At 46.1% G+C, this 22,534-nt stretch overlaps 1 protein-coding gene across 1 annotated transcript in view; it reads right to left on the bottom strand.

Moving 5' to 3' along the window:
• HDGFL3 (HDGF like 3) overlaps positions 1–22,534 on the bottom strand; it is a 304,397-nt gene that overhangs the window by 209,011 nt on the left and 72,852 nt on the right. Inside the window, exon 2 of the mRNA XM_086958233.1 lies at positions 4,910–4,986. Within this exon, the coding sequence (XP_086814359.1) occupies positions 4,910–4,986 (77 nt within the window). The remainder of the gene's footprint in view (positions 1–4,909; positions 4,987–22,534) is intronic.

Genomic DNA, 22,534 nt, shown 5'->3' with positions numbered 1-22,534 from the left:
TTGCGACCTCTGGTCGAGGAGGAGCTTAAGAAAATCGAGACTGCAGGAATAATAGAGAAGGTAACAGGTCCTACCCCCTGGGTGTCACTGATAGTGGTCACACGGAAACCCAAGCAGCCGGGGGCTGTGCGGATCTGCGGGACATGCGGCTCCCCAATGCCGCTATCAAGCGGGAACGCCACATAACTCCCACCATTGATGATCTGATAGGGAAAATGGCTGGACCCTGCTGGTTTTCCAAACTGGACTTGCGGTCAGGCTATCATCAGCTGGTCCTAGACGACGCATCCCGCAACATCACCACTTTCTCGACACACCTGGGGCTCCACAGATACACCCAACTCAGTTTTGGGATATCAAGTGTCGTGGAAGTGTTCCAAAATGTGATACAGGAACTTATTGTAGACATTCCGGGTGTGATTAATGTCAGCGATGACATCATTATCAATGCCAGGACCATCCCGGAGCACAACAGCCGAATGACCCAGGTACTGCGGAGACTACGGGATGCGGGGCTCACCCTACATCGCGAAAAGTGCGAGTTCCTAAAACGGAAACTGCAATTCTTTGGATACACATTTTCGATCGACGGTGTCAACCCTGACCCAGAGAAGGTGAAGGGCATTAAAGAGACTGCGGCTCCCACCACCGTCACGGAAGTCCGAAGTTTCCTCGGAATGGTGAATTATTGTGGCAGGTTCATCCGAGACCTGGCCAACCTAACATTGTCACTGAGGGAACTCACCAATGCCAATCCTTGGAAGTGGGGCCCAGAACAGGCCAAAGCATTTCGGGAAATCAAAGAGGCACTGTCGGAAGCTACCACCCTGGCCTTTTTCGATCCCAGAAGATTGACACTCATGGCTGTGGATGCCGGCCCGGTGGGGCTAGGGGCCGTACTGATGCAAAGGCAGCGGGCGGAAGAAGATTGGGCCCCAGTAGCGTTCGCAAGCCGGTCCCTCAAGGCAACGGAGCAGAGATACTCCCAAATTAAGAAAGGGGCGATAGCCATACATTGGGGGTGCCGGCACTTTCATCGGTATGTATATGGAAAACCATTTGTTGTTGCAACCGACCACAAGCCATTGGTTGCTCTGTTTTCAGGAACTTCCACCAAGCCTCCACCGCGTATTGAGAAATGGATGCTACAGCTCCAGAACTATAAGTGCAAGGTGGAGTACCAGCCCGGGTCTCGAAATCCGGCCGACTACCTGTTGCGACATCCTCGAGCAGCCACCAGAGAAGAAATGGAGGAGGTGGCTGACATGGAAGAGTACGTGAGATGCGTCACTGCTCGGTCCTGCCCCCTACCCATATCAATGGACAGTCTGGCTGAAGCTACCAAGAAGGATTACTGCCTGCAAAGGGCCAAGGCTTCGTTTCAAAGTGAGAATTGGCACAGAGCCAAGGAGGAATGGAAAATACTGACCCCTGAAGCACGGTGAATTATGGATGGCCTATACCATATCAGAGATGAACTTAATGAGGATAGCACTGGGTGCCTACTAAGAGAGCACCGACTGGTGATACCATCCTCCCTCACGGCCCCAGTTGTTCAACTGGCTCATGTCGGCCATCAAGGGATGGTCAAAACAAAATCTCGCCTCTGAACCAAAGTTTGGTTCCCACTAATGGAAGACCTAGTTGAATCCACCGTCAGATGTTGTGCTGCCTGTCAAGTAACTGGAGAAGCACCGCGGCCAGCACTGATACTGTTACCCTCGGCCGTAGTCTCCATGGGAGTGTGTCAGTCTGGACCTTGGCAGTCTCCCAGACGGCCGGCATAAGATGGTGGCCGTTGATGATCATTCCAAGTATCCGGAAGTGGAAATAATATCCACCACAAGTGCAACTGAAGTCATGCCCAAACTGGAGAAAATCATGGCGGCGCATGGATTAATGCGTGAAGTGAGAACGGATAACGGTCCTCCATTCCAAGGACAAGAGCTAGCTAACTATCTAAGTGCCCTGGGCATCCAACATCGCCGGATAACCCCTCAATGGCCACAAGCCAATGGCGAAGTGGAGAGGTTCATGCGAACTCTTAACAAAGTGATCCGAATCGCCCACGACAAAGGGCAGTCTGTGGAGCTGGCCATTTTCACATTCTTAAGGAGCTATCGTCAGACACCCCACATCACCACTGGTGTTGCCCCTGGACATCTTCTCATGGGCCGGGTGGTCATGGATTCCATACCTCATCATCCGCAGTGGAGACCCGACTCTCCGAATGATGGTCATGTTGATACCAGATGCCGGAAAACCCATGCACAGGTCAGTCAGAGACGGAGAGCTAAGGTGCCACAGATTGTCAGAGGAGACTTGGTGCTGTTGAAGAATCGCGCTACGAGTGGGATGTTCGGACTACCTTATGAACCAGAGCCATGGACAATGGTCAATGTGAAAGGAACCCGAGTAATTGCGACCCGAGGGAGAGAAATGGTAACTCGCAACGTATCCCATTTCAAGAAATACCACCAGGGCATTGGTGCCACACTCCCTGCTGCCTCTCAGGGAACTCTGAGCTCCTCGACCCGAGAGAGTACCGCTTCCCAGGGGCTAATGGACATGTCGGATTTCAACGAGAGCATGGAGTTCCCCAATTGGGAAACTCCTCATTAAAACGGAGCAGAGAGTGTTTGCCTGGACAGCAGCGGTGGTGGTCCTGAACCCCGGGGCAGTGAAGTATTTTCCCCGGCCAGCGGCAGTCCTGAACTCCAGACCAGTGAGGTGTCATCTCCGGTCAGTAGTGGTGGGATCCTGAGCCGAGGCTGATCCTATCACCAGCTAAGGAGAAATCCGGTGCCGTTCAGTCGCCTGAGAGACTACCTAATGAAAGACTGTTCATGTATATGTGAGAACGCTGCTGGCTGCATTGAATGTGGGCCTGGAAGATTGTGAAGCATTTTTTAAGAGACTTATTTCTGTGTTTCCTTTGTTTTAGTTTTGTTGGGGAGGAATGTGTAGTGTTTTACGCCTGTGATGCAACAGGCGTGTTACGTGCCCACCACGTGATCTTGAGCAATACATAGAGTCTACGTACAACGGTACGCCAGTTGGCGACGGCGTGGGGACCAAGAGCAAACAACTGTCTCAGAGTGTTTATTTACAGGGCCCATAGTACAGCACGTGGTGCTATCACCCCCCACAGTGTCCACGCGCCTTAAGCCCGGGACACACACAGTTCCCGACACAACAGCGCTCACCAAAGCTATGAGGTGTTAGCAAGGTGTTAGCCTTCGGCCGGCCTGAGTAAGCGCGTCCACAGACCCTGGTAGGCTCGTGCACTGCTCTGTCTCCCTTGAGAGCGAACTCGGCGACAATAGAAAATAGGTCTCGAGAGCGAGACCTAAAAAGGTAGCAAGCTCTCCTGGGAAATAATGCTCGGGGACAGGAGCAAACACCCCCCTTCAAGTCTAAGATTAAAGTTGGGTGCTTGACATTCTAGGTACCCAGTCACCTACCCCTCGGATGCAGTTCAATGTTCCCTTGTCTTAGCACCTACGAGCACACTTACGTGTGTGGCTGAGAGATTACTGGGGGAGCACCACTCTAAAACGGTCAAAGGACCTGTGTCCCCCTCAGGTCAGCTAATGATGGAAGACATCACACAAGGTGGGGAGGACTCTATCCATGAGCCTCCCAAGAACACAGTGAGTATGGTGGGTGATCATCCAGAGAGGCCACAGCAAGCATCATGCTACTCACCCCAGGACCAGGAAGCAGTTCTCAAGCGATATGGCCTGCTGCACAGTAGCAAGTGAGAAAGGGGTGCCATTTCTCATCTCTCAGAACTGGCCAGCAATCTCTTTCTTGTGGCCACTAGCTCTCAGTGCAGGGCAGAAGTGCCATATCACACAGAAAGCCAGGAAACCAGACAGTCCCTTGTGTACAACTAGCTCTCAATAATACACAACCAGAAAAATGGGCCACCCTGACCTGACAGTATAGTATGCCACAGGATAAGACTGCACCTCTGTCCCACCTTGGTCCGGGTAGTCTCTGGTATTGACAGCAAACACTCTTGAAAGGAAAAAATAATTCTCAGGGGTGCATCCCCTCTACAGAACAACAGGGACTTGCGGAACAAACATAAAGTCAGAGTCCACATATTGGGATGGATTTTGAAGTATTATTTTCCATTGGGCTGTAGAGATCTCAGCTAAATCACCAGCTTGGAGCGTGGCTCTAGCACCCCATTCATTCTTAAACAGGTGCCCATCAAAGCCCAAGAGCATCAACTTTGGTTGCCTTTGGGCACCATTCCTGCTGATATCTATTATGTCCAATACTGCCATTTCAACCATGATGGTCCTGATCAGAAACGCAAAATGCACCCAAGTAAACTCCAACTGCATGTGGGGTAATAGGTAGTTCATTTCTGAATAAAGGTCCAAACTTTGGGGTCTGTTTTGGAAAATAACATAAGGGAGAGCATATTCCCTATTCCGTCAAGTGGAGTAGGAACCGTTACAGCCCGTTTCCCCCAAAAGAAGCTTCCACCATGGAGGAGGGAGCTAATTTGGGGGGAAATATCCACATACAGGGATTAATGATAAAATAAGCAGACTGGTATGTCGTGAATGAAAATGTGGTAGAGCAGACTCAACTACCCCATCCATATCAGCCTGCCAAATTTAAAACAAGGACAAAAGTCTACACACATATTAAATATGTGCCTAACTATGCAGCAAAATAGTAACTGGCACAGGTAAATGAATGGGTATCTTTAACAAATTCAAGACTGGAGCTTTTTCCTCAAAGGTTTGGAAATTTGAGTAGCACTGAATTGAGCAGTTCATGATTAGTTCCTTGCTGAATCATAACTCCTTTTGCAATGAATCAAGTATTTCAACTAAATCAAATTCATCAACATTTTTAAAGACCATGTTTTCTTGTAACAACTTACGTTTCATGAGTGCCAAAAAAGAATATTGGATACTTGCTTGCTGGTGGCTTCACAGCACCCTCTGGGAGTTCATCAATCTGGTAGATATAAAAGTGTTTCATTTCAGTCATGCAGTATAACAGAAATATAAATAATATTGTTTAGAAACTAAAGTGGTTTCTTTATCAATAGCACACATTTGTTAACATTTTCTAAACATACAGCAAATACCAAAATAAAGACAGCATTTTTATACAATTGATCATGAAACCAAATAGGACACAAAGGGCCAGATGTACGACCATTCTCTTTGTGGGTCGCAAATTGCAACGGAAGGTACTAATGTGTCTCAGATACGTTTAGCGATTCCCAATGGGGCCTCAAATTACCTGTCTCATCAATATTCATGAGGCAGTTCATACTTTGCGACCCAATGAGAATGGGCTACTATCACGGGGATGGTGGCATGCCAGGGACAGCAGACCACCTTGTCTGTGTTTGCTTTTTAAATAAAGCAACATTTTTTTTCAAATGCAGCCTGTTTTCCTTAAAAGAAACAGGATGCATTTAAAAGCAAAAATGAAAAGTGGGACCTCTGCCTACTCTTAAAAATATTTCCACATACATTCACAAAGGGGATGGGGTACCCTGGGGGCCCATTTCCGTTTTCGACTAGCTTACCACCTACTTGAAGTAGGTGTTAAACTGCGGTTGTTTTGTAACCGCATTTGTGATCTCAAAACAATCAGCCTGTGATTCGCAATTAGGAAGGGACACTTTTGGCACGCCTCTTCCTAATAGCAACTCGCAAAACCTATTTTACGAGTCGGTAATAGGTTACTGACTTGCAAAATAGAGTTTGTACATGCTACAACCCATTTTAATGGTCACAAATGGCCCAATTTTCTGTTTGCGACTGCTAAAATCTGTCATACATCTGGCCCAAAGAGTTTAAATTATGCAATTTTGCTATGCTAGTTCAATTTCAGATTGAGACATTTAATTGGCCATGTAGCTCCATGCTACCATTAGCATTGCACGTCATCAAATACAAAAACTAGGTTATATTCCTATCTTACTTTGAGTTCTTTTGTGTGCTGCTTAAAAATTCAACTTAATAGAAAAGTAACGTTGGTGTTTTATTTTGTTTTTGTCTATAAACCACGGAGACCTTGATATTTCTGGGTCTCCTTCTGTAATACAGATATAGTACTGGTGAACATATCGCTCCAGTGTCATAATGAGGGAAGGAGCATTCCCTCATTATCCTACAGCTAATGAGGTACACACCTTACCCCGGCACCTGTGCCTTTTGCTTATTATGGATACAGGTGCAGAGACAAAGAAACAGCCAGGAAGAGCACCGATTGTGTGCCACAATGAAGTGCATGTATACAAGAGCAGTGAAAAAATGACCCCCTTTCGTATCATACAATATTGTCCTACTAATGCCTAAGCATCCATTGCCTATCATTTGATTTTTTGGTACTACCATGGAGCACTGGATGAAAGGTAGTTTTGCATTTAAATATTTTCTGCTCCTACTATACACTATTGAGTGAAAATCAGCATTTGTATAATTGCACTATACCTACAGCTGGTGCAGAGAGTTAGAACCTTTGAATACTGTTATAGCATGCTTAGGGCCTGATGTAAGAAATTTCAATGTTTTGTGACTAGACTTTGGTCGCAAGACATTGATACATACCTTTATGAATCGCTATTTGGAAGGGATGCCCAAAATATTCCTCATACAAATATTGTATGGTGTCATGTTTCATCATTGATCAGTCCTCGCCCTCTAAACTTCACTTTTTCTGTAAGGGCCCCCACTTTAGAAGTGCATCCCTGTCTTGAGGTGTATGCCCGCCCTCTATCAAACCAAGTTTTTAGAGGGCGAGGACTGGTCAATGATGAAGCAAGACACAAGGTGGTGTGTGAGACCAGTCTTTTACTTTTTGTGAGATGTATGCACTCACAAAATAACACTGTAGCACTTAGGTCACCAAACTGGGAGCGGCTCTTTTTGTGTTAACGATTATTGATTGGAGGCTGCCTACTCCTGGTGCCCTGCGCCTCTAGTTCCCTAGGGGTCCTTGTGGTTAAACAAAATGTGTGAAGCGCCAACCACAGTCATCTAGTTGCACTTCAACAGTAACTAGGTAAAGGTTAAGGCTAACGGCGATGGAGCGCGGGGCAGATACAAAAATCAGGTTCCACACAGTCAGAAGTTTAACCTTTAGACTCAGGGGCTTATTTACAAGCTCCTTGAGCCGCAGGTGCCTCACATTTAGTGTGGGGAAAAGTGATGTACCGGCAGTGCGAGGGGCTTGTAAATAAGCCCCTTAGTCTCTAAAATAGAAGTTAACGGTCCTCAGCGAGCAAGTGAGCAGGCTATGGCTGAAATGGGCTCCATGATGTTGTTGGATTGCCACAGGATGAGGTCCTAAAGAAGCCGCTGACTTTTGGCAAAAATGCTCTGAGTGAGAGAAATTTGAATTTGCGCCCATGGACAGTCGATTGCTGGCCAGATTCTTTTGGCGCCTTCGTCCAGTCAATATTTCTACCTTCAGACTAATTCACTTTTTTGGATCTCAGATTCTTCCAATGGGGCAAGGCTGCAGGCTGGACCCGAAGAGGGCTCCACGAGGCAGCGTAGCGTGTCCTCAAGCTTTCGCTGAATCAATGTTGCTGCTGTTGAAAAGCTTTGAGCAGTAGCAACTTCAATCTCTACCCCAGCAGCAACACACCATTGTCGGATTGGCTAGGCAAGTTGTTCCCAGTCCTCCAAAGGTAGTTGGCACAAAATGTTTCTAAGTTCCAGGTTTTTGTTAGGAGGAGTACACTTTGACAGTGGCCAGCACTTAGGGAGTCATTGCAGGACAGGCAAGCAGCAAGGTCCAGGAGGAACTGGTCAGCTGGGCAGTTGCAGAACAAAATCTATTTTAGCTTGTTGTGTCTCTGTAGCTTATAACCCTTGGAGTTAACTTATTTGCTCTGGGTACAAGAGGGGGAGCAGGTCCTGTCTACTAGGCTCTTCTCAAGTTATAGACAGTAGGTCCAGACATCTTCTGTTCTTCCACATGTCCAGAAATGTTCTGAGGAAAGTACTGTGAGTGCCACATTTATGCCTAGCACCGGCCTGTGGCTGGTGGTAACTCCTGGCTCCCTGATAACCAATGGGGTAAAACTTGCCAGAAGTAATCCTACTCACTTTTGCAGAATTTCCTGTGTGCCCTACTGCAAACAGTCCCATACCTCTCACCTAAAACCAAGATGGCAAAGCCCTTCTTCCCATGTGCAGAGCTTGGGTGCCCACCTCAGGTGTGGCCTTGGAAATGAGCAACCCCTTCTCTGTGGTCACTCCAAACCAGTTGTGGGGGCCGCTTCTTACTATTCCCATTTTGATGGTACTCACTATATCCACGTCAAAAGAACAAAAAGCTGAATGGACCTACTTAGACTTGAACCAGTGAGTTTGGGTTGTATATAGCTATCAGCACTAAATTCTTAGTTCACTGGCCTAAATTATTTATAATGTCTGATGGGATTTGCTTATACTTCTATCTATCTAAACATCACGACCCATCACTGCATGCCTGACATGGTAAATTTGTTATGAGGAATAACCGGCACACTAAGCCAAAATAAAGCACTCCTTACCAGACTAAACCATATTATGTAAAGGCTTGAGATGTACTGCCACTGAAGACAATGGGTAGAACCCACAATGGCAGCTGGTGGTACGAGTGTGGCAGTAGGTGGTATCAGTAGTGGAAATGTTTGTCCCTGGAAGTGGTGGTCGTCGCTCTGCTAATATGTTAAATATAAAAGGTTAGGCTCTGGATTGCAACTTCTATCTCTGTGCAAATTAAGAACTGGTTAGTTTATTTTAGGGGAAGAGTGCAATTTGCATTCACTCTTGTTTTTGCAGGGGCACTTTCCACCAGCTTTAAGCGGATACTAAGGACTGAGATACCAAAACAGGGTTTGGCTCCTCCACATTAAGGCCAAGACTACTATACTCAAATAACAAAGAAACACGCCAGTGCTGCTACTGCCTTCAGAATCTATTTATAGTGCATTGAAAGGAAAACCAATGTCACCACAACCACTTTTTCCGTTGGATTTAATCCAATTTACTTTCACAATTTACATTAGAATTTGGACAACACAACAAAACATTACCAACAGTTTTGAATTTTTTATGAAGACTTTTTTAACATATAAGACAAACCATCCTTTTCCTCTCACACTCTTAAAAGAGACGGGTTTGCTTTCAAACCTCATACACTTGTGCACACTCTCAACAAATTAATCACTCTGTCATATATCCCAACTCTATCAATCCATCACCACACTCCTGTCATAACACTCTTCACTTCCAATCATACACCCACCGAAACTGCTCCTACAAATTATTTTACTGAGAAGATACTTTGTACAAAAAACTTAACGGAATACAAGAAGCAGAAAAGGCCATCAACAAAATAGATTAAACTAAATTGCCAATTTACACAAATTTTTTCTTTGATTAACCTAAACACTGTGGTCTAACCGTTTCGAATCCCTCCAGAGGTGGGGGTGCTCATCAGGACCAGAATAGCTTCTCCAAAGCTCGAAACTCAATTGTCTTTTATCAACTGTCACTCTTGAGACATGATGAGGAAGGCGTGGGGCCAGTGGCAGTTCCAAATGTTATTTACATATCTGATTAACTATTGATTTTCTCTCAAACCAAAAATGGAGGCACCAGCTGTGCGGGGACGCTTGGCGGCGCTCTCCGGAGTTCTCTTCAATATTTTCGATGGGGGAGTCTCTCTGTTTTCTGTCTCCGAAATTGTTTCCGAAACAAAGTCTTCAATAATGTTGGCTATTTTACAAAATGTTGAGTTCTCTCACTTAGGTCCCCTACCAATACGCATTCATCTCCCTTTCCATTGCACCCTTAGCCCCCCTCATGCACCCTGCTTGTCATACAATAAATTCTAACATTATATGCCAGTGCCATTTCTAGAAAATCTGAAGGTCCCCTCCCTCCCTATCTTACTGACCAAGGTATGCCCCTGTGTGTAGCGAGAGGGACTGTGTAGGGAGACAAAGGGAGCGACCAGACAAGGTGGGTTCCCCGGAAGGTGGTGGTAGGGCTGGCCTGTATCTTCAGGTGTAGGTGTTCTGTGGGCTCGTCAGGAAGTGTGCTCAGTTTGAGGGTGGGTTTGTGGAAGATGAAGATTCCTCCCCAGGGCGGTTGGGGGTGGTCCATTTGGAAAATCTTGTATCCTTGGGGAATGGCGATGACAATGTCAGGTCCCGAGGTGGTGTTGGTCTAGGTTTCAGTGAAGAATGCAACGTCCGGGTTTGTGCTGTCGCGGAGATCTCAGATTTTAGTGGTCTGTTTGTGGAGGGATCAGAGGTTGAGGAGGATGCATTGCAGGGTCTTTGGTGTGGTTGCGTTCTTGCGGGCGGGGTGTGCTGGATCCGAGGTCCTGGCAGCAGCGGTGACAGCTGAAGGGTCCGTGGGTGTCCGCTGGTGATGCTAGCTTGCAGTTGTTGTTGCAACCTAGGTTGAGTGCGTAGAGTGCTGCTGGGTTGTAGTTTTGGCGGTTCGGAGGTCCAGGGTTTCTGTCGCTGGTCGCGTTAGGGACGCAGATGGGCGCAGGCGGGCTTGCCTTCGGTGCGCCAGCAGCACAGCAGCCGCCATTAAGTAGGTCAGGGAGGGTTGGACAGCTGGGAGGCGGGAGGGGAAACTGGCTTGAGCTGGTCGCGCTAAGGGGAGGGGCCACGGGGCAGCAGTGGTGGGAAAAATGGGCGGGAGGTGCACGGAAAAGGAGGGATAACAGCGCAAAAGAAGGAAATGGAAAATGATAGACAAAGTGATAAAGTGATAGAAAAGGATGAGAAAATAAAGGGTGGAAAACGAAAAACTAAGGTGGAAGGAGAGGCTAAAGCAAGCAGAATAAACGGAGCGAGAAAAGGAGTGAGAGGTCCACTGGACCACCAGGGACGAGGCGCAGGTATAGCCTGCGGTCGGAGGAGGGCCTCGAACAACACTCGAGAGTGCAGGGGCTCAGGAGGGCCTCACTTGATGGTGGAGCTGCAAGGGTCAGGTATAACTTAATGGGATCAAAGCACAAAGATTGAGTGGCATGGGAGCACAAGATAATAAGTGAACAGTTATGTGCCAATGGCAGCGCAATGCATGTAGTGATGGCGAAGAGTAGTGAGAGAGCGCAAAACAGAGGTAAAAATTGTAGGGGTGCATCATATGCACGAGTAGTCAGCACCCACATATATAGAGGACTGTTCAAATGTAATGTAGGGTTGAGAACTAATGTAGTTGGTATTAGAATTACACTGAGAGCTAACGTAATGTGCTTTAAAAATTAATAATGCTGTTTTAACATAGAGATGCAGTTTGATGTGAAGTATTTCACTAATAAGAGATGTGTTTAATAAATCACCATTGTGCCTTTAGATCTGCTTTATTAAAACTCACAGTTGTACCTTTTAAACGTGATTAAATGGCTTAGGTAGAGAATTGTATTTTGATGTTAAAGAACGAAAATGTATTGCTTATGTTAGGATGTTGGCGCACATAAACGTGCAGAAGCCCATTTCATGGAAATCGTGTAGGCCTGATTGAAATGCCTTGCTTAGCATTAAATCGTAGAAATGTTTTTGGGAGAAAGCTGCTTTAGCTAAAGTCAATTGCAACAGTTAGAAGTTGTGAGCCGATTCACATGCGTTCCTTTGCAGGTGCAGGACCAAGTAGATAGTGGAGTAAAAGGGCCCATTGTGTATGAGAGTTAGGATGCTAGGCTCAGATGTGGAGGAGTAGCCGAGGAATTCAAGGAAGCAACTTGAAGCGAAGGAGAGCCTGGGACCCAAGGACGTTTTAACGGACGAAGATGGAGAGGTGCCATAGTGGAAAAATCTAAAAAACAAAACCTTCTAGAGGGGCGTACCTGAAGGTGTGTCGTCCGCATTGTGGGGTTTTGTATTAGGGACAGAACCCCTAGGGTGGAGGTACAGCAGATGGGTTGAGGAGTCAGAGAGAGCGGTTGGTCAGGCAGAGAGCTTAGCTATGACTGAGTAGTCAGAAGATTGAGATCGAAGGAAAGTGAGTGAACTCCTTTGAGAGTCACCACTGCTGACACATTTTCTGAATGGTATATTGTTGAGTAGGGATGTCATTTAGAATAGTGTAGGGACAGACTAACCTGGATTTATTCCTTTTATAAATGCATACTAAAACTCAGGTTATAGCAATTCTTGTTAGCCTGATGATTCTTGAATTGATTTTTGTTTTATTTCTGAGTCGTCTGAGATTCTTCCATAGGATTATGTTTGTATTAGTGCCTGTTTATCTTTTGAACCTTTTGCTGAGATGTTTATACATCCAGTTATTTTTTGCTTTGTAATAAATCTTTGAACTTAGTTCCTAGTCGGTGGTTCCTTGGGGGTACAAGGGGGATTGGTTGAAATTGACTAATCATTGTGTAGATAGATTTCCTAATTCACTCTATGACAGGTAAAAAGGTCTAGTCGACCTGTGTCGGGATTCTGGAGAATGGTAAGCCGACTCTAGAAGTAAAATCCTGCCCTTACAGTAGCCAATGTGCATGGGTGATGGAGGGAGGCTAGAGGACACAGATGCCGGGCACCAACTGAGAGCATGGGCTGAATGCACAGAGGCACCGAGACAAGGAGATACAAGTGGACCATCTGTCTGGAGGAACCAACGTGTAGCTTCTGGAAGGACAGAAACAGGAAGGCACAGGGAGCAGGTCCAAATGTGCTGCTCAAATGTTTATAAGTGCTAGAAATGCTATTTCAGGGTTCTGCAAAAAAAAGCCAGTGTGGTGCTAATAAAAGGATGCTTAATGTGTTAACCTTTCAAGGGTGTTGTTCAAATATAATAGACCGGTGCTGAGTGATTACTGAAAAATTTCCAGTTTCTGGTAACAGAAAAATTTCCAGTTTCTAAAGGTGTAAGGCAAGGGTGCGTTTTAGCACCCACCCTATTCTCTTTGTATATAAATAGGGTTACTCAATATTTTACCAATCAGCTTACTGATGCCCCGACCCTGGCTGGATTGAAAATCCCACTCCTCATGTTCACAGACGACACTCTTTTAATATATAAGACCAGACAGGGTCTTCAGCAGGCTCTGTCATGGTTTAAACTGTTTTGCTGCGAGCATGAGTTAGAGGTAAACGTATCTAAAACAAAATTTATGGTACTAAGAGGGCACTCATCCATCTCAGCTATGGTTAGTATGGGAGGTACACCTCTGGAACAGACTAAGCTGTTTACCTACCTTGGAGTCACGTTTAGTGAGACTCTCAGTTGGGCTCACCAGGTTAACCTAATGGCACTAAAGCATATGCAGATTGGAGGAGCCTTGCTTAAAGAACATAAAAGTTCCAGTTCTAGGCCCATGTCCCCTTTAATAAAAATGTATGGCATGAAAGTTTTACCATCTGTCCTGTACGGAGCGGAGCTATGGGGTCATAGTAACCTTGATTCTTTGAAAGTTGCCCAAAATAAATTCCTAAGGCAGGCTATTGGCCTCCCACAATCTACACCTCGGCTTCCACTCTTGTATGATCTTGGGTGTCAGCCGGTGGAGGACATGGCTAGACAGCGCCCAATAGCATTCTGGCGTCGCCTCTGGACTACGCCCAAACTTCAGCTCTATGCGAGAGCGTGTTTAGAGGTTAGGGATCTTCCGGGCTCCTCAAACATAGGTTGATTCAAGGTTCTGAGATCCACTCTATGTGCTATAGGATATAAGGAACTTTGGCTACACCCTGACACTGCAACTTTTCCCACAAAGAAGGATTTAAAACTACAATATTGGGATTGGGTGGTGAACATTAGACATACAGGACAGTCAGATACAAACCTCACTGGCAAATTTCTCGCTATGAAAGATGTCTCCAGCTTTGAAAATTATTGGGATGCAATTACTAAGCCCTTGGACCGCAAATTGTTTCATCAGTTTTGAACCTCCTGAGGCGGAAAGCCGGGAGATAGATAAGAACTGTTTTAACTCTTGTGTGTCACGAATAACTTTGTTTGCTGATTTTAATAGCACCTATCACCTGGCTTTACAGGACTCCTTCCTGCAAAACTTACCGCACAGCTGCCCAGCGCTGTCAGCGGGTCCCTCACCAACACAGCGCCATTGCCGGCGTGCGATTAGGCCACGCCCCCTTGGAGGCCACGCCCCTTTTTCTCAAGCAGGTATTTAAGCGCTGAGTTAAAGCGTCACCTGCCAGAACCTTTGAACCTCCTGAGGCGGAAAGCCGGGAGATAGATAAGAACTGTTTTAACTCTTGTGTGTCACGAATAACTTTGTTGGTTGATTTTAATGGCACCTATCACCTGGCTTTACAGGACTCCTTCCTGCAAAACTTACCGCACAGCTGCCCAGCGCTGTCAGCGGGTCCCTCACCAACACGGCGCCATTGCCAGCGTGCGATTAGGCCACGCCCCCTTGGAGACCACACCCCTTTTTCTCGAGCAGGTATTTAAGCGCTGAGTTAAAGCGTCACCTGCCAGAACCTTTGAACCTCCTGAGGAGGAAAGCCGGGAGATAGATAAGAACTGTTTTAACTCTTGTGTGTCACGAATAACTTTGTTTGCTGATTTTAATAGCACCTATCACCTGGCTTTACAGGACTCCTTCCTGCAAAACTTACCGCACAGCTGCCCAGCGCTGTCAGCGGGTCCCTCACCAACACGGCGCCATTGCCGACTTGCGATTAGGCCACGCCCCCTTGGAGGCCACGCCCCTTTTTCTCGAGCAGGTATTTAAGCGCTGAGTTAAAGCGTCACCTGCCAGAACCTTTGAACCTCCTGAGGCGGAAAGCCGGGAGATAGATAAGAACTGTTTTAACTCTTGTGTGTCACGAATAACTTTGTTTGCTGATTTTAATAGCACCTATCATCTGGCTTTACAGGACTCCTTCCTGCAAAACTTACCGCACAGCTGCCCAGCGCTGTCAGCGGGTCCCTCACCAACACGGCGCAATTGCCGGCGTGCGATTAGGCCACGCCCCCTTGGAGGCCACGCCCCTTTCTCTCGAGCAGGTATTTAAGCGCTGAGTTAAAGCGTCACCTGCCAGAACCTTTGAACCTACTGAGGCGGAAAGCCGGGAGATAGATAAGAACTGTTTTAACTCTTGTGTGTTACGAATAACTTTGTTTGCTGATTTTAATAGCACCTATCACCTGGCTTTACAGGACTCCTTCCTGCAAAACTTACCGCACAGCTGCCCAGCGCTGTCAGCGGATCCCTCACCAACATGGCGCCCTTGCCGGCGTGCGATTAGGCCACGCCCCCTTGGAGGCCATGCCCCTCCCTTCCTCCTCATAAAAGTATGTGTCACTACCGTACGCGCAGCGGACGGGCGCAGCGGTCGCGCCTAAGGCAAGCCCGTCTTCGCCCGTCCTCGCCAAGTCATCGCCTCTCGCCAGACCCCCTGCTCAAAATTCAATAGCGACACACTGTTATGGGAAAAGTCAACTCTTGGCACTAAACCCGGGCCAACAATGTGACAAACTAGAGGGCTGCTTGGGACAGACCGCCCTCAATTTTAAGTCCTGTAATTTACTCATTGCAGAACCAAATCTCCCCAGACACAGGGTTAATAGTAAGAAGCTCTCCTCGCTGACAATATCTCACCTTAATGTCAGGTCCCTAGTTAAACATCATCCTGAGGTTCATACGCTCCTTATAGAGGACAACCCAGACATCTTGTTTATAAGCGAAACATGGCTCAAAGATAAACACACCAGCATCCCTAATCTCACGCTACCGGCTGGATTCTCGATGACCTCTATCAATAGAGACTCAAGAGGAGGCGGTATCACTGCAATATATAGAACGTCATATATTTGTACCTTTATGAAGGAAGACATTATGGGATGCGAGTGCGCTCGCTTTAAAATTACTACTAGCCCTCACTTCTCCCTAACTGGCCTTCTCATCTATAGACCCCCAGGACCCTCCTCCAAATTTATAGAGGAACTCCTAGAGACAGCCCATGCCCTAATTGCCAGCTCACCTAACTTTACGATCTTCGGGGACTTAAACCTCCATTTTGATGCCCTCGAGGATCCGACCATTAGTAATCTCCTAACAGACCTCACAGCACTTCAACTGACCCCTCGCATACTATCCCCCACTCACTCTGCTGGCCACCTACTCGACCCGGTCTTTACCAATATTCCGGAAGTGGAGGTGGACCCTCCCAAACCTATGGGATGGACAGACCACTCTCTGGTCACATTTGTGATCACGACCGCCACTCAGCCCAAAAAAGCGCTGCCCGTCTCCCGTTTTAATCGGCCCTGGCATAAACTTCACAATACGGACTTCCCTGCCAGTTTAGGTGAACCTAATCTGGATAGTGCGAATGACATCAATATGGCATACGCTGCGTTTCAAGAGTGGATTACGAAAGGACTCGACACTACCATACCAGCTAAATGGACTAGAGGACGGAGTACCCCCTCTAATCCATGGTATAATGAGAATTTGAAAAATATCAGGAAAGAGTGTAAAAAGGCTGAACGCCAGTGGAGGAAAGATTATAGGGACGAGGAGAAAGCATGCTATCTGGCCAAACTCAAGCGATACCACAAAGCTATCCGCATGTCTCGGGCCTCTTTTTATGCTAAAGAAATTGAGTCCATCCCCAACCCCACGAAAACTATTTTTAAATTGGTGCAAAAATTACAAAACGGTGGCAACCAAGCCTCATGCATCTCGTCCACTCAACAGTGCGATGAGCTGGCCACCTTTTTCACAGAAAAGGCGAGGAAGATCTACAACACCTTCTCTCATACCCCCTCTGTTGGAACCGCTGATCCCAATAAGGCCCTCCAAGGATCTAAGCTCACCTCCCTACCGGCTATCTCTCTTGAAAACTTAGCTACTATCTGCAGAAAGGTGAAATCGGGTTCTCCCTCAGACCCCATGAGACCAGCCCACTTCTTAAAGGCATTGGACTTCTTCCTACCTTCATTGGCTAAACTCCTTAATCTTTCTTTCTCTTCAGCTACTGTGCCCACATGTTGGAAACAGGCCTGGGTTACTCCCATTATTAAAAAACCCACTCTAGACCCTGCTAAACCGGAAAACTACAGACCAGTTTCACTGCTCCCGTGGGCATCTAAATTAGCCCACGCGAACGCCGTACTCACTGACCATTTGGCCAAAAACAACATCTTGGACCCCTCCCAACACGGGTTCAGGCCTGGGCACAGTACGGAATCCGCCCTTCTTGCCACCACAGAACACCTCCGGAGGATTATGGACACCGGTCAGAGTGCTGCGCTGATATTGCTCGACCTCGGTCTCCCATAATATCCTACTGGGCCGCCTGGAGAGCATTGGGATCAGTGAACTGGCACTGGAATGGTTTCGGTCATTTCTCACGAGCAGATCTTTTTGCGTGTCAGCCCCCCCTTTTATTTCCCAACGCCATGCAATAGGCCAAGGAGTCCCCCAGGGCTCTGCCCTTAGCCCATCCCTTTTTAATGTGTATACGCAACCGCTTGCGACTGTGGCCAAAGAATGGAACCTCACACTAGTTTCATACGCTGACGATACCCAGCTGGTAATCACCCTCACGGAAGCACCCTCTGCCACGTCAACTAAATTTAGGGACGGGCTGGCCGCAGTCGCCAACTGGATGACGGCAAATTGTCTGCAACTCAATGCAGGAAAAACAGAAGTGCTACTCCTGGGTAAGAACACTAGCGGTTGGAACGACCACTGGTGGCCTCCCCTGCTTGGTCCTACCCCCCCGCCAAAATCCTTGGTAAAAAACCTAGGAGTATGGCTGGACTCTGCACTGAATTACCAGTCGCACACAAAAAAAGTGGCAGCTACTTGTATTGGGTTGCTGAGAAGCCTGAGCCCCATCTTAGGTTTCTTTGACCCCAAGACAAGGCAGCTCATTGTCCAAGCCACCATCCTTGCCCGGCTGGACTATGCTAACGTCCTCCTCCTAGGCGCAAATAAAGCTGAGATATCCAGATTCCAACGTATTCAGAACTCAGCAGCCAGGGCAATTGTAGGCCTGCCCAGAAGATGTTCGGCCAGAGCCACCATTCAGAGGCTCCATTGGCTGCCCATAGAAGCTCGCATCCAGTTCAAGGCTCTTATCATTGCCTTTAAAATCCTTAGAACGGATGGCCCTGAACTACTCCGATCGCTGCTTACTCCTTATAACCCCCAACGCAATCTTCGTTCCATAGGTCAACATCTAGTGGTGGTCCCTCGAACGAAGTTCTGCCGTATCGGAGATCGCTCCTTCAGAGTAAAGGGAGCTAAATTATGGAACTCCTTGCCCCTCCACATTCGTCACCTCACCAATCTGTCTGCTTTTCGCAAAGCAGTAAAAACGCACCTCTTTCCTCCTCTGTAGTCCCCTCCCCCTCCCCCCCCCCTTTTCCTCAGTTGGTTATGCTTTGGTTCTTAGCGCCGGGACGCCCCGTTGCTGGGGCAGCTGTCGCGCTCAACAAAATTGATAACTGATAACTAACTAACTGATAACTGAGGTGCGGCTGCTTCCCCTTAAGGGAATATACAAAACAGTGGGGTAAGGGTGGACCGGGACAGTGTCCTAGGTGCTCGGGACAGAACGAAAGTATTGATCACTTCCTTTTTGTTTGCCCCCTGTATACTGCCCCTCGAGCTAAGTGGCTAAGACCAGTTTGTAGGAATCTAGGTATTCGTTCAGCAGCAGTTGCCAGAAGATTGTTAAAGTCTGACCCATCACCCCTAATCGTAACTGGAGTAGCAAAATATCTAGGCTGGGCCAGGACCCTTAGAACTAGATTTATTAACTCATCTTAGGTTATTGCCTTCATTTTACAGAATTGCTATTGATTATGTATAATTGTGTCTCTGTAAAATTTGTCAGTCCCATTAAGGTTATTAGACTAAGGTCTATTTTAATATTTAATGACTCTCAATGAAGTATTGTACTCGATTTAATTTGGTCCTCGACCATTTTATTTTTCCTTTTTATTATGTGAAATGTATATGTATTTTAGAGATTTGTAAATTGTGCTACATGTCTTTTATGATTTAATTATCGAATAAAGACTTCTTGATTGATTGGAGTGATTACTGAGCCTAAAATAGGCCATGTTTATTCACTTAGCCCGGCATTTTCTAACTATGAAGGAAAAGTGACGACTGCTGCTTCAGGCTGATGCATGGATGGTAGGACATACGCAGTGGTCTGTTTCCCGCAGGTTACTAACTTTACAGACTCACAAAGCGGAGTTATCCATCAGGTTACAAATACTGCTATAATGTTAAAGTATGAAAAGTAGTTTTAAAGTTTCACAGCTTCAGTGTGCAAAAGTAAATTCAACTGCCATGTGTGTGTTCTCCTCCTGCCCTATTCCTCTTCCTCTTACTCCTCCTGTCCCTCCTACAATTCTTGTTGCTCCTTCTCCATCTGCTCAGTGTGGCGTAAGCTGTTCCAGGAAAAGGGACTGCTTGCAAAGTGAGCACAACTGCAGTTTATCCTATTCTCACCAATCCCGATCATTAAGAATCCAATTCAGCAGCAACCGAACTGAATTAAAACTGCAAAAGAAACTCAATTAAGATCGATAAGGATAGGACCGGCACAGCAGGGGGTGCAGCACATGCCTAGGTTCCAAGACACAGTTCACAGTGCAGATTGCCCTCTAAAAGCGCTCTTCAAGCACAGAAGGATCAGCTATGTCCCCCAGTCTGGTCCAGGCATCACCTCTATTCTGCACTCCTCTGTTCTGCTGGGAGCATCACTTTCTCGCACGCTGTCAAGACAGCTCTAGAAACAGAACAGCACCCTGGCAAGTAGCTCCTTTCCGACTCGGCCAAAGGCGGCACAATGCATCCTCTAAACAAATGAGGGGACCTGGGAGTGGTGCTGTGCGCTTCAATCATGCAAAGTAAGGGATGGAATATTTTTCGAAAAGGGCCAGAAGTGACAAAGCGAGATTAATGGATGAGGCCTGCTGTTTTATTACACAAGGTCTGCAACTTGAAATAGGTTAATATTTAATTGCGATGCTAATGTCCCACGCCCATAAGAGTTGGAGGCGTCTAGAGGAGGTATGCTGTGCCACGACAAGGCTCGCAAAATATTATATCAGCCAGCGCTCATCTCCCGTACTTAGTTAGAAATGTGTTGAGCAACGCCGAGGGGCTCGTTTTACACGTGATAGCTGTAGGCCAGACCCACATTCTCAAATAACTTAAAGAACTGAGAATTATGGTCGAAATGTCAACATAACTTCTCTTGGTTGTTGATCATTAACAACATATGACATGTTGGAATGTCATATGCACATGATAGTTTCTTTGTAAATACAACGAGTGAACATTATCAGAAAATATCCAACAGTGGGAAAGATCCCTTAGCCCCATAAAAGTGAATGAGGCATACTCTATCTTGAGGAAGACAAATAGGCTAGGTAATCTAAGAAGATTCTCTCTTCTTTATCTAATCGACTTGTCCTCTACTCGAGAATTTGGGTTGGCAACAGAAACATGACAGGAGAGAGATCGAGATACTCAAGAGGGGGAAATTGGCTCACCACAAGATAAAGACCTGCAATGGGGTGAACGAGCAATTAACATCAAATGGCTGCACTCTAGGAGTAATACTTTAGTATCCATAGCCCTTCTGCTAGCGAAACTTAATGACATTGATCATAGTTGAGATACAAATATGTTTATTTATTTAAAGAGTTTTATATAGCGCTGGCTAGACCCGAAGGTATCAGAGCGCCTTACATGTAAGTTACAACACCTTGTAAATCTTGAAGCGGGCATCAATTGTCAAATAATAATTAATCTAAAATCCATGAACAGCAACGCGATATATGCAAGACAAATTTACAAACCGCTGAATTGGGAGTAGTAACAGGTTGTGCCCCTAAATACCCTCAAATTTGTGATAATCCCAATGATTAAGTAGGATGGTTAGGGGACAGACATTTCCTTTCGGTTAATGCTTTAGCACAGGATGAAGCTAAGGATAATTAGCTCTGGGAAAAGCAAAGTTGAAGAAAGAAACGCTTGACACGGACGAGGGGACTATTTCTAAGCCATGGTTTAGGCCAATGTTAATGGAAAGACATGAAGAAAAAAAAACCTTAGATTCTACCGAAAAAAATCCGGTAAATGTAACAATATTTAAAATAAAGTTGTAAGATATGTCATTGGAAGCACCTATTACTGCTATTAAAACAAGTGGGATTGTGTGTTTTGGAGTGTAATTACATGTAATGGTGTTTTGTGTTGTGGAATGGTTTGTGGTGGAGTTTAATTATGTGGTATGCTGTTGAACTTTGTGGTATAATGTGAAATTGTGTGGTGTGGTTTGGGTGTATGTGGTGTGTTGTGTAATTGTATTTTTGAGTTGAATTATGTGGTTTGGTGTCAAATGATGTGGTGTGGATTGTAAATGTGTGCAGCTGAATTGAGTGGTGTGGAACAGAATGGATAGCTTTACCTTTATGGTGACAAAAAAAAAAAAAAATAAGTTGGAGCTAAGTTCCAGATCTCTGTCTTTGAATCTTAAAAAAGCCAAGCTATCAAAGGTAAGTAATGGGTGGGTTCCAACCCTTTACCCTATACAATACCCCTTGCAGCAACCGCGATTGCATGCCCTGGTAGGCAAGACCTAAAAAAGGGCACAAAGGCATAAAACGATATATATTGCGAAAAATACTGGCCATAAAATAATTGCTAAACATTATTTCAGCAATAGGCCCGACTACTAATGGCTGGGTTCGGGATATAATGGAATAAGCTGCAGCAGAGGAAATCCTCATGAAGTAAGGAAGGATGATGAACTTGCTTCTATTTATCTGGCCCCGTGCAAACTTGACCCCTATGAATAAAAGTGAGGAACACCACCGCAACAATGGATGGTTAAAAGGAATGGTGGGGCAATACATCTTAGTCCAAGCAACATGTACTAGAAATAGGGAGGGCCCTGGATGAGAAGCTGAATAGTTATGTATGGAAGTATGAATCTAAATATTATGACATAATGTCAGTTTGACTAGTTAGACCTCACACAGTCAAGAGTTATCCATGGTTATCTTATAAATTAATGTGAACAATATAATGAATGGAGTGGATGGGAGAACAACGGGAAAGATGAAAAGTAAAATTTGTAATGGGGGATGTGGGACTTGTTACTGCGCCTTACATTTCCTTATGAAAAAAATATAGACAATGTTGGTGTTCTACAATTGCGCTGGCACGCAAACTTAATGTTAAACTACCCTGCTGTGAGGGATATTCCTATACAAATGCTGAGTCTGGAGCGCAAGTCGCACCCATGTAATTTGTTTAAATGTAAATGTAAATGTAAATGTGGGATACTTGTAAAGCGCACTGTTACTCTACCCGAGTGTCCTGGCGCTATAGACCGCTGGGGAACCCGTCCTGGTTTTCCCTGTGAGATGGTCCCTTTCTGGGTATCTCTAGGGTGAAACCAGGCATCCCTGGCGTCTGTGGGGGGCCGTTGTGGAGATGAGGTAAGCTTAATGCCCAGAGTTGCCGAGTGTGTTCCCTGGTTAGAGTAGGCACTGAGGCGAGAATTATCGAG

Source organism: Lissotriton vulgaris, chromosome 2_1 (assembly GCF_964263255.1).
Source record: "Lissotriton vulgaris chromosome 2_1, aLisVul1.2, whole genome shotgun sequence".
Lineage (NCBI taxonomy): Eukaryota > Metazoa > Chordata > Amphibia > Caudata > Salamandridae > Lissotriton > Lissotriton vulgaris.
Note: the sequence above shows the minus strand (reverse complement) of the source record. Positions and strands in the feature narration are given on the sequence as shown.